The sequence below is a fragment of the Macaca mulatta genome, chromosome 9 (genome assembly GCF_049350105.2).
Source record: "Macaca mulatta isolate MMU2019108-1 chromosome 9, T2T-MMU8v2.0, whole genome shotgun sequence".
In the NCBI taxonomy this organism is placed as follows: Eukaryota; Metazoa; Chordata; class Mammalia; order Primates; family Cercopithecidae; genus Macaca; species Macaca mulatta.
This window is the reverse complement of record NC_133414.1, coordinates 115,909,421-115,922,350: the sequence shown is the minus strand read 5'-3', so window position 1 is coordinate 115,922,350 and position 12,930 is coordinate 115,909,421. Positions and strand designations below refer to the sequence as shown.

At 51.0% G+C, this 12,930-nt stretch overlaps 1 protein-coding gene across 4 annotated transcripts in view; it reads left to right on the top strand.

Annotated features, from left to right (window-relative positions):
* Window positions 1-12,930, top strand: part of SH3PXD2A (SH3 and PX domains 2A) — a 256,400-nt gene that overhangs the window by 85,677 nt on the left and 157,793 nt on the right. For all 4 annotated transcript variants that reach the window (XM_015148097.3, XM_015148095.3, XM_015148096.3 and 1 more), the window contains exon 3: window positions 1,000-1,075. In XM_015148097.3, the coding sequence (XP_015003583.1) occupies window positions 1,000-1,075 (76 nt within the window). The remainder of the gene's footprint in view (window positions 1-999; window positions 1,076-12,930) is intronic.

Below are 12,930 nucleotides of genomic sequence, written 5' to 3'. Positions count from 1 at the left end.
AGTAGAGTGTAAACTCCCTTAGGGCAGGAACTTTGTCTATTTTCTTTACTGCCCTTTCCTTAGTGCCCAGTGCTGTAAAGTGAATGCTCAATATATATTTGAAGGACTGATTGGACTTCAAAGATCATGTGACTGATCCTTCTCATTCTACCAAGGAGGGGCCTGAGGCCTAACCTTGAGAGGCTCCATTCCTTGCCTGAGGTCACACAGCTGGGCAGCAGGACTAGATCATGACTCCCCTCCTGCCTACGCCTCAGAAAGGAGATCAGCCACACACAAAGGGACCCTGGCCTCATCCATCCTGTCTTCTGTGTGTTTTTCCAGTTTACATAGAATTTTAGCCCAGAATAGCAAAGAAAAAACAGTTTTTCCTCCAGAATCATGGAAACTCTTCCAGTGGGTCTGTCCCTGGAAAAACAGCAGCGATCTCAGGGTGGGAAGGTAGGAAGTGGAGGAGTGGTCTTCCGGCAGCGGGGGCAATGGGATGGATTTGGTTTTGCAATTAAAATAACAGCTGGGTCTGTTTCCACAGCATGGTTCTGGAAGGTAGGTGGTCTGTCTAAAGTATCAGATGGGGCCGTCCCCCATCCTGGCCCAAGAGGGTTTGGGATGGCCAGTGGCTGAAGGATTCACCCCACAGACGAAGTATGAAAGAAACCAGGCCCAAAGGAGCCTCTGGAAACCCTACAGGCAGCCTGGCCTGAAAGCCTCTAGTCCCTACCCCAGCCTTGCTTGGGGTCATCTCCTGACACCTTCCCCTGCACTCCTACCCGCTCGCTGAGATTGATCAGATGCCCTCTTCAATGCAGAGAGAGCTTTGGCCTCCTCCCTCTCATGCCCCATGTGGTTTGTTAATCATCTGTGAAATGAGGGATCTCAGGCATCACTCATCTGTATGAGGACACTGGGGCCCTGGAGAAGTGGAGTGGAGTGGGGAAGGGTTGATGAGGAATGTTCTGGTCTTCTGAATCCTATCCCTCTGTCTGTCTGGCTTCTCAGATGCAGCTTTTGGATAAGTTTCCCATTGAAGGTGGCCAGAAGGACCCCAAGCAAAGGATCATCCCCTTCCTCCCAGGTAAGCATTGGGTGGCTCCACCCAGGGATAAGGATACCGGGGAAGGACCGGTCCTTCCCTTAGGCTGAGAAGAGGCTACTAAGTGGCAAATTCTGGGGGAGGCATGCCTGGGAATCTGCATACGAACAATTCCCCCAGGGGATTTGGAAGCTCCAGACCGTGAAGGCCACTGTCCTCCAAGTGGCTTCTCCCACCATTGCAAGACCGTCTCTGCTGGCTCCTGGCCTGTAGCTTCTGAGGAGTTTCTCAGACTCCTGGACTTTGGTTTCCTTTTCACAAAAAGCACAGAGAGACCAAGTTCTCCTGTGAACGGATGAAGAGCTGCAGGCTGAGCTGTTTGTGCTGACTCCCATTCTAATCATGGATAACCTTAAATTGAGCACGCTCCCCGATCTGATCTCCTCCAGTCCTCATGTCACCTTATATGGAAGAGGCGGCTTACACCATTCTGGAGTGTGTTTAAGGCAATCAGTTACGTTATGTAATTTACAGGAAAACTTCTCAGGTGTATCGGAACCTGTTATTTTGATGATGTCTTAAGTGTGTATAGAGATTTATAGCCATGGAGTGCTTTTTTATTTGTTATCATATGCACATCTCCATACCGAGGTGTGTAGTATAATCTCCCCTAATGGGTGAACATGTTGGGGTTCAGAAAGGCTAAAGAACTGTCCGTAAAAGTGGCAGAACTGAGGCATAAACTCGGGCCTCCTGGTCCATGTCTGGCTCTGCCCTGTGCCAGGTGAGCGATGCTGTCCCCTGGCTTTCCAGAACCCCTACCGTTTGCCAGAAGAGCTCCGTTCACAGTGGGCTTCCCCCCGGGCTCAGGCTGGCCCTGGACCTGCACAGGTCGGGACCACAGTGATCAGTCAGACCTTGGCAAGAAGCAGGGCCTGCATCTTGCTAACCCCTGGCACACTGCCAGCCCACAGCCAGTGCCTACTTGCTGACTTGAAAACAAATGTAGGGGCACCTCCCTCAGAGAGTGACTCCTCTCTGAAAGGCATTTCTCCTGCATTCCTCCATCCTCAAAAGCAGCGAAAGATGTGAGTCCCTATGACCTCCTGTCCTCGGAGTCCTATGCTATAGCTGGAGATAATTAGTTTAGTTACAAGGAAGAACTTCTAAATCCCACAGTTTGGGCAAGACTGGAACTAGTCAGTGAGGGTGTCCACCCAAGACTGGAACTAGTCAGTGAGGGTGTCCACCCAAGACTGGAACTAGTCAGCCCCTGGCCTCCCTCCACGGAGGCACAGGATTGCTTCTCCATCCCTGGCCTAGGAGTTCATATGGGGTGACTTGCGTGCCTTGTGTGGCTTTGCACTGGGTCTTGAATGGAATGTCCAGCATCCAGGTTGGTGACAACCTTAGATGGTGCTCCAGTACAGTCTGGAAGCTCAGTGCCAGGGTCTGGTAGCCCAGCTGGGACACTGTGGGCACAAGCGTCCTAGAGGCAACCTGAGGCCACAGCGTGGTAGCCTGGCCTTGGGGCATGAAGGTCACCAGTTTGCTCCAGAAGAATGGGCTTCTCCCACTTCTTCCTCAGCTAGCACTCCAGAGAAAGAGCACCCCAGTACCATTCCATCAGTGGCTGTTTACCGGGGCTCAGCCTGTCAGAGCTCATGGGGCTGGTGAATTAAAGGGAGATCTGATTTGTTTTCTTCATCTATGGAACCCTCAGGCTAGTGGGAGAGAAGATCTGCTCCATCATCCCAGGACCATTTAAGGCAGGATGTGACTCTACCACTGTGCAATTTGAGGGTGACTGGAGAGGGAGCTCAGAGAACAGCGACCTCATTGTGAGCTAAGGAAGTCAGCAGAGACCTCCTGAACAAGGGGGGGCCTGGAGCTGGCCCCCACAGGATGGATAGGCTTGGAGGGTGGAACGCAGGGCAACGGCTTGTGTACTGCGGCTACCTTAGCCCCTTGTCTCGGGAGTCAGACTGCCCGGGTTCACCCTGGAAACCCTGGCTCTGCTGGTTACCGGTTGCATGAACTTCTCTGTGCTTCAGTTTCCTCATCTGGAAAATGGGGATGATGATAGAATGTACTTCATGGGGCTGTTTCAAGGATAAAATAAATGAGTGTATCTCAGGTGCTTAGAACTATGGCAGCTCCTAGTGGGGGCCAAATAAATGTTAGTCCTTATAATTACTAATGTTCCATGCATGCCTAGCATTTTATACCACACATTTACATATATAATCTGATTTGATCCTCCCAACAAGGTGGTCATCCCCATTTTACTAACTAGGAAGCTGAGGCCAAGGGAGGCTAATAGACTTGCACAAGCCTACACAGCCAGGAAGTACAGCCCACACCAGAGCTGTCATTCCTGACTCCTAGGCCAGGCTCCCTTTCATATCCGCTGCCCAGGAACCAAGAACACAGCAGCTGCCACGGGACTGAGTACCTCTCTGAACTTCAGTTTCTACTTGCAGGATTGCAGTGAGGATTAAAAGAATTTACGCAAAACACTTTGCACAATGTCTGTCTTACAGTAAATAATAAATGGCAGCTGTTAATCAAGAAAGTCACCTGCCCCCACACCACCACCTACTGGGAAAAGTCAAGCATGGGGACACCTTCCAGCTCCTGTGCAAATGTGACCGTGCATAGCGGGTGATATTGTCAGGAGGAATGAGGTTGACTTGCCCCCACCCTGTGCCCTTCTTTTTCCTGGCTTGGCTTCTTTTCTTGCCTTCCTCCAGCAGGGTTCCCTCTTAGACCCTTCTCTTCAGCTCACTCGTTCTCCAGGACTTCAAAATACACATTGCTGGCCATTTGGAATCCTACCCTGGGGTTCCCAAGCCCTGTCCCTGGCCTTCCTCCTGCTCACTAGAAACTACCTTAACCCTGTTATGCTCTGCTCACTCCTTAGCTCGGACATGAAGGAGAAAGATGGAGGAAAAATAACCCAACACAATCAGAACCTGGCCAGGGCAAGCTGAGTGGGTGTGAGGATTCCCCATCCACCCCCACTGCCCTGATGCACAGGAGGAGAGAGTGTCAGAGAAGGGCAGTGATGAACATTGCCTATCTTAGGTCAAGTTCCTCAAATGCAGAGCCTGAGATGAGGATTCGCATGCATGTGGCTTTTGAGGGTATGCTGTCACGTGAACTTCCTGTGGCAGGGAAGGAAACAGGATGGGGCAGAGGAGGAAGTGAGGCAGAGATGTGTGTTCAGCTAAGCCCAACCTCCGCCTGATCCCACGGGGAGCTCTGGTGGGTGAATGGCACCACAGAACTGTTCCATCTTAGGGGACAGCTTTTATAGCCACCCCCCCCAATCAGTCACCCGTTGTCTGTGGGCTGCCTCCTCCTCCAAAGGGTGTAGAGCATGGGCATGATGGCTCTGATGGCCGGGGGCATGCATCTGAAGAAGGGGGCAGCTGGGAGCCCCTAGCAGCAGCCCACACTCACAACACTGAGGGGAGGAGCCTCAGCTGGTACAGGGGCTTGGGGCAGTATCTGCTATACACGCTAACACCAGCTCAAGGCTCTGCTTCTGCTTCCCTGCCTCTAGGGAGGGTGTCTGAAGCTACCTGCTGATTCCCCCAGGCTCACCCCCAGCAGCAGTGACTCAGCAGAACCCCAGAGAACTTAACAGTCTTTCAACCCCAGGAAGGGTTAGCAGCCAGCCTTGGGAATAGCCTTGCCAGCCCTTTGCCTCACCTGAAATTTCAGAGCAAGGAAATCCCAAGGGGTGGAAGCAGAAGGCACCCATTATTTCCAGAAGGGTCTCAATTTTAGCTCCAGAGATGCTGGGATGTGATAAGCATTTCTGCTGCCCAAGTGTGGAGTCTGGGGGATATGCTTAGAGTGTTAGGCCAGCTGATTTGCTTTGGCCCATGTGGCTGCAGGCTGATGGCTGAGGGCTCATAGAATTTTGACTGACTGGTGGAGCTGACAGAGAAAGCAGTGGAATTAGAGAAGAAAGGAACCCATGGCTTGGTTACATGCTTGCCCATTGATACCAGTCAAATCCTGGCAGAAAATCTCACACATGGGCTATAAGTCTTGGGACCTAGGACACAGGCTTGTGATATGTCTGGGTGGTGTAATGGTCAGAGTTCAGGGTCAGCCTGTAGATTTGAAAAGTGGGGAGTGCCTGGGGCTCCTGTGGTCAAAGGCAGAAGCTCCATCCCTGGAGAAGCTGACCCAGACAGTGCCCATTGGCTCTTGGGGGACAGATGGAGTGTTGTGCAGTGGTGCTGTGGTTGGGGGTAAGGATTGGGGGTCTGTGAGTAGGGCCAACAAGATGGTAGAGTGGGGAGCCAGTACACTGCTGGCCCAGGGGGCTGACATTGGCATATCCATCAAATCCTATAGAAAATTTTGTAGGGGAACTGCCCGTAAGAGAGCCCCCGAATTGTTTCACCAGGGCTAGAACCTACTTTCTAGACCCTGGAAGTGAAAATCCACTGTGCCTGGGACCACCAACCTTTATGAAGTCTGTGGAGCCTTGGGAGGGCAAGGAGAAGCTATGGACCCATGTAGGACTGGCAGTTCTCCAGCAAGGCATCCTGGGAAAGAAAACCCAGACGTTTCATGGGCAGAAAGGGGCAGACAGTTACTCCAGAGCCCAGACACCCTGAAGAGTGGTGGTGGAGGCAAGGGGTAGAGAGAAGGGAAGGGAGCTCCTCCAGGCCTATGCCTGCAAACCCCATATTATGTGAGACTGGGGAGACACACCCGTCTCTTTTGCTGCCTTTTGCAGCCTTCCTTTGAGACAAGGCCCTTATCTGCTTCCGTCATGTTTCTATCATGAGACTGGATGGGGGGTACTTTGTTAAGACTTGTTGGGCACAGTGGCTCACACCTGCAGTCCCAGCACTTTGGGAGGCTGAGATGGGTGGATCACTTGAGGCCAGGAGTTCCAGACCAGCCCGGACAACATGGTGAAATCCCCATCTCTACTGAAAATACAACCCAAAAGTTAGCCAGGCATAGTGGCACACGCCTGTAGTCCCAGCTACTTGGGAGACTAAGGTGGGAGAATTGCTTGAACCTGGGAGGCAGAGGTTACAGTGAGCCAAGATTGTGCCACTGCACTCCAGCCTGGGTGACAGAGCAAGACTGTCTCAAAAAAAAAAAAAAAAAAAAAAGACGTATTGATTGCTCCTAGCGTGTGCCTAGCATTATCCTAGCCACTCTGCATACCTTCCCTCCAGTCTCACTGCAGGTGGCTTTATCCCCATTTTAGAGAGAAGTCAAATCACTCTCCACCATCACTTAGCCATACGGTGGCAGAGCCGCGATTCTTCCTATGGGGCCGTATGTCTTTCCTTGGGAAAGAAGAAATTGCCACAACAGCCTCAGCTAGACTCTGTCTTTGTCCCTCTCTTCTTGCCTGCACACCTCCCAGGTTAGGGATCTGAGAGGTTCTGCCTGAGACAGAGCACCGGCCAGTCCAGTCCCTCCCTCAGGCTGTCATTGCTACCTCATGTTTCAGGAGTGCCCTGTGTGGGCAGCAGGGGGCTGGAACCTCACAGGGACTCAGGGGACCTGTAAGGGCTCTCTCATTCCATTGAGTGGCCGAGGTAATTACTCACCAGCACAGAGTAATTGATATTTTTCTTGCAATTAGACCATTTAATTTATTATTATTTTAATGATCACAAATAAGATAGTCCCAAGGCTTTCAGAGCGCTATCTTCCTTTAATTATGATCTAACAAGTTTGGCTATTCGGTTTCCTAACACAGCATTTTCTTAAACTTTTTATTTTGAAATAATTAGAGACTCACAAGAGGTTGCAAAAATACTAGGCACTCTACATTCCCCCCCTCCAATTCCACCACTGTACTGCAGGGTAGCTGGCATTATTCCCATTTTAAGGAGAGGTCAAATCACTTTCCATCATCACATCACTTCCCCCCAATGGTAACATCTGATGTAACCGCAGTACGTTATCAAAACCAGGAAATTAATATTGGCATAACTCAACTAACTAGACCACAGACCTGAGTAATTGATTTTTATTTTATGGAGGTGGAGAGTGCTGTTAAACAAGCATGCCAGCTGGTCTTTAGAAAGGAGGCAGTGGTTTGATAATAGTCCCAGAGAAACTCCACTCCTAGGCCCGACCTCTCAGCATTCCCATCCTCAACAAAAAGGCATGTTCCAGAAACCTGTGCAAATTCAGCTCTTTGGAACAAATCACATGATCTTTTAGGTGTCCAAAGTGTTATTCTATTCAAAAGAGGCATATAATAAATCCTGTTGCAAAGCAAGGAACTTTTTAAAAAATATATCCTTTTAAGTATTCTTGGCTGGGCATGGTGGCTCATGCCTGTATTCCCAGCAACTCAATAGGCTGAAACGGGAGGATCAGTTGAGAATAAGTTAGAGACCACCCTGGGCAACATAGCAAGACCCTGTCTCTAAAACAAACAAATAGAAAACATATTTTTACTTCAGCTCTCTTTTGATTAAAAAAAAAGTATTCATCTTTTCCTCATTACATATATATATTTATTTTATATACATATATTGTTTTGTATATTTTTAATATTTTATATACATGTATATATTTTTAAATATATATATATTTTGAGATAGGGTCTCGCTCTGTTGCCCAGGCTGGAGTACAGTAGTACAGTCACAGCTCACTGCAGCCTCCACCTCAGAGGCTCAATCTGTCCTCCTGCCTCAGCCTCCCAAGTAGCTGAGACTACAGCTGCATGCCACCATGCCTGGCTAATCTTTGTATTTTTTTGTAGAGATGGGGTTTTATCATGTTGCTTAGGCTGGCCTCGAACTCCTGGACTTAAGTGATCCACCTGTCTTGGCTTCCCAAAGTGTTGGGATTACAGGTGTGAGCCACTGCACCTGGCCTGATTTACATATATTTTTATACTTTGGGACTTCTCCTGTTCCTCCAAGTTCCATAGGTTTGACAAGACGGGCTCAGATGAATGCCTGCATATGCAGTGAGTGAGTTACTTTATAGGAGGGGAGCCCACATCTTTTAATAATGGATGGTAAACAAACCTGCCCTTTTGCTCCGAAGATAGACACTATCCTTAGTCCAAGACTATATGCAAACCTGCCGTATGCCCCAGAGCAAGGCACTACCTCTGTCTTCTAAGGCTGTTTGCTATGCAAGCACCTTTGAAAAGATCATCCAAAACAAAAAGCAGTTAGTGCCTTGTTTACAAGACATGTGCAACAGCAGGAGGCCCAGGGAGAATTGACTCAGAAGTGTGCCTTAGCTTTCTGAAGTCTCTTGCTTTTTGGAGAGGTGGGCAGAAATCAAGTTCCTTAGGACATTGGGCCAAGCGTGGTGGGGTCATCAGCCTCTCAGGGCAGCCTACTGTTTACTTGGAATTTTCTGCCTTGTTTTAGAAGATGATTGTGGAAAATCCATCTCCTGTTTCCCATCCTGGGATTGGAGTAGATTTCCTGTGTATCCCGAGTTTGCTGGCCTGAGGAGACTCCCTGAGAGGAAATGGTCATTACGACATGAAGTAGAGTGTGTAGCTGCTGATGTAAAAAGCAAACAACTGCAGCCAGGGACTGAGGGACTTCAGAAGCTAGGCAGTGGAGCAAAAAGAGCTACACTCCCTCTACAAAGGCTGTGCGAGGTCCTCTCCCACTAGCAAGCCATCTGTTTCTCTGTGCTGGCTGGCACTGGGCCTCTGGGCTTCCAGAAAGTCCTTCATCCTAATAGCTGAGTTAGACCCATGCATCACTATCCATATCCCCAGGTTGATGAGTCATGGAGAAGTGAGATTGCTTAGGGAGAAAAGTGAATCTATAACCATAATCAAGGCAGGCGCTGCCAGCCTGCAGACAGCCTTGTGACCTTACGAGCTTAGAGGTATATTTTTAGATGGCAGACATGCTTGGTTCTTTTGTACTGACTCGCCAGTTTATGTAATGGCCCCGTAATGAAGAGGCAGTTTGGAGCTACAGTGCAGAGGGTGCTGCGTGAATTGCAAGCATGTTCTCCAGGGCCTTCCTCTCCCAGCCCCAGAGCCCTGTGCAGCAGATCCGGTATTTGTTCCAGCATAGAAGGAAGCAGGGGGAAGGGATGTCTTTAGCTAGAGCTGGTCCTGGGCCCCCTCCCTGGGCTGTAGGTGTCTGTGTGTGTCTCCACCAGGCGCCAGCGGAGAAAGCCCTTCCTGAAGGGCCCCAGATGCTATGACGGAGGTCGTGGCTCAGAGATTTCACCAGACTGCAACCCCCAAGGGAGAGAGGTTGAGAAGTTTCTGGGCCCCTAGGTGACCTGGGATGTCAGTAAAAGACAAACTATGTGATGGAGAGAGAAAAGGTCCGTTGGTAATTCTGGGGTTTAGAAAAGGTCAACAAGATTATAGGCCTGAGAGGCACCATATGCCATCTTAAACGCAGTTTTCCTCCAACCTCCACTGGAGGTACTTTGTCTTCTCTTGCTGTAATTACTGCTTCCCATCCCCAAAAATCAGTCTCCCACTCTGTAATCTGGACGGGCAGTTCTCAGGGCCTGCTGTCAGCAGATGATTCTGAACACAGCGTGGAATAGCTACATTCATTCCTTTCTATCAGATATTTATTGAACACATACTGTGTGCCAGCTGTGGCCACTGGTGATATGACTGAGAACAAAGTAGGCCCAGTTGTGGTTCTCAGGAAGTTTGCCTTCCAGTGTGGGAGTTAGAAAGAAGAGCAATTTCCAAGAGTGATGAGTGCCAGAAGTAAGAATAGCCAGGTCATGTGGCAGGTGCTACAGCTGAAGACATCTGAGATTAAGTGATCACGAAGGGCTCCTTTGCAGAGGTGACATCTCCACTGAGTAGGTTGGGATCATCAAGGCCCAGGGGTGCCAGGCTTGGGGGACAGCAAGAGCAATAACCTTCGTGGGACCACTGGTGTATGTTTGAAGAACAGTAAGAAGTGTTTGGAACAGTGAGAAGTGCTGAGTCACCCAGAGAGAGCTAGGCAGACAGGACTTGTGGAGCCAAGACACTCCAGAGTAGCTCCACCTGTGTGTTTGTGAGCTGTGCCATGTGGCCCAGTCATATGGACTCCAGGCTCTGCTGCCTCATCTGTCAAATGGGTTGATCATGGTTTGGGGTGATGTTGCAAGCAGTTAATGCACAGAAAGCGCTATGTGGGGTGCAACGGGAGAGGACTGGTGCCGCAAACCTGTCTGTGCTCGTGGTGGCTTTGCCGCAGGATACAGCTGTGGGATTTCCTTTGCTCTGCCCTCTGGTTGCCCTCCCCACTCTTTGCTGAGTCAGCTCTTCCCACCACAGCCCAGGCCACAGCCCAGACACAGCCTCACTTCCTGCAGTTCTTTCCTGGCCTGTGGTAACTTGCAAAGTAGCAAGGAACTTGTCTCTCTTTTTTTTTTTTTTTTGAGATGGAGTCTTGCTCTGTCACCCAGGCTGGAGTGCAGTGGCCGGATCTCAGCTCACTGCAAGCTCTGCCTCCTGGGTTTACACCATTCTCCTTCCTCAGCCTCCCGAGTAGCTGGGACTACAGGCGCCCGCCACCTCGCCTGGCTAGTTTTTTGTATTTTTCAGTAGAGACGGGGTTTCACCGTATTAGCCAGGATGGTCTCGATCTCCTGACCTCGTGATCCGCCGGTCTCGGCCTCCCAAAGTGCTGGGATTACAGGCTTGAGCCACCGTGCCCGGCCGGAACTTGTTTCTAAAGAGCAGATGACCCAGATGGCTGATCTGGAATGAAAGGTGGGGACCCGACCTCTGATCACGTGGCAGTGTCACTGTCACTACCTTCCAGACTCACAGCTGCAGACCCTCCAGGTCTTGCGGGGAGTAACAAGCTTTGCAGGGGTCAGCCACGCAAGGCCTTTTTTACTTTTGAAATGTGGATCGGTCTCCCAAGCCCTTCCCTCATGACATCCCCACATTTCAAGGCCAGGAAAAGAGCCCGGCCACCTTATTACAACTTGCTGTGTGCCTTCCCAATCATTTTAGAAGGGAATCAGCTCCTACCCCAAACCCTCCATCCTGGATGGATTGTACCCTAGGTATCTTCCCCAGGAACTTTCTGATCTGGGCAGAAAAGCCTGTTTCTTTTCATGGTCTCATTCGGTCTGTGTCATCTAAGGTGTGGAAAATGCACCCGGGCCTGGGCCTCCAGAGTCCTGGATTCTAGTTCACCCCATGCTAATCACCACGGCACAAAATTGAAGAAGTTAAATTTGAGCAATCAGGGATCACCTTGCTTGTTGGCAAAGTCACCAGAAAGTGACAGGCATGATTTCAGGGCTCAGTGACACTCCTGTCCTTTCCCCTCTAATCCCTCCCCCTGGAAATACATCCTTTCCTTACCTGATGCCTAAATGTCCTTTTACAAGATCGGATCCTTTCCCTCCATGCTGAGAGAGCACAGTTATACCCTGGTGTCCCCAGGGATGGTGCTTCCAGCCAACTCATACTCCAGCGTAGATGGCTGACTGGACGGTTACTGAGACCAGGCTTGATAGAGGTGAGAGGGCAAGTGGGCAGCTGAGGCTGGAGACAGAAGAAGGTGCTAGGCCTCAAAGGCCTGTGTGGAGTCTGGAGAAGGGGCTGGTGGGAGCTTGCATGGAGCAGAGGAGACCAGCTGGGGTCCTGCAGAGACAGGTGAGAGGGCAAAGGTGATTCGGCCTAGGCAGGGCCCTGGGTGGAGGGAAGTAGACAGGTCTGTCTTAGAAGAACAGCCAAGAGGCCATGCTGATGGATTGGGGGTGGTGGGGTGGGGTCGAGAATGACTGCCCGCAGCTCTGCCTGGGCAGCCCTGGCCAAGATGGCAGAAGGAGCTTTTCACAGCACCACCACTCCCCACTCCTGCCTGTGGGCTGCATCCGTGGGGTGAAGGGAAAGGACTTCCTCCCTCCTCCCTGAGGTGGCTGAGGCCTTTGGAGCATATGAAAGGTGCTTTGTGGTGGGCAGCCTCCCTCTGCAGGAGCCTCTGGGCACTGGGCACTCTGGTTTCCGGGTCCAGGTTTCACTGGGGGGTCGGGAGGGGCAGCAGAGGGTGGTGGTGGAGGGGAACACTGAGGCGCATTGAGAGGGAACTCCGCCCCCCCGCCCCATAACTTCTAGGAGGTGAGGGGCACTGGAGGAGATAAATCCCCACAGTGTCCCTGGCCTAATCCCCCACACTGCCCTCCAGGGTCACCCCAACTGGACGCAGGCCCAGAGACAAAGCCCCAAGCCAGAGCTCTTCCCTGGCCAGGACTGAGCTGGCGCTAGGCATCACCTGTGTGAACTGATGTATCATTCATCTAGAGCTGCCTGGCACCCGGCAGTCCCATCGTTCTGGGCCCTGAAAATATCTCCTCCCCCTTCACCTCCACAGTTCCCGGGACTGATGTCCACTGAGGAGGCCCCAGGATGCCAGGCTGCCTGGCCTCCAGACCACAGTCGGCCCCAGGGAACTGGCATGGCCTGAAGATGGGGCCTGTTCATCTGAACGTACCTTCAGAAGGGAAGGGAGGAGGCAAATGTGGAGGGTGGGGGTTGGCTGGCAGCCTCGCCTTTCTCTACCTGTCAGGGACAGGGTGGCCTGGCGACACCCCTACAGACTTCAACTGTCAAGATCGAAGCTCGTGTGAAGGAAAGGGGCTAGGTTTCTGTTTCTCCTCAGGCCCAAACAGGAGAAGCCAGATTTTGCCTTAGTGGAGGACACATTTGGGTGGATCTCAGAGAGAACTTCCAGGGACAGGAAGAACTTCTCAGGGGGCAGGGGGTGGGTTTTGAGCACTGGCTTTGGGCTCCTGCACATCTGGGTTCATACGTGGGTTTTCTACTTGGTACTACTTGCCTGAACCAAAACTGCTGTTTTCCATGGCTGAGATGGGTAACTGTTGTACTTCCACTCTGGAGGACTTAGAGCCAGACAAACCTAGGGTTCAAA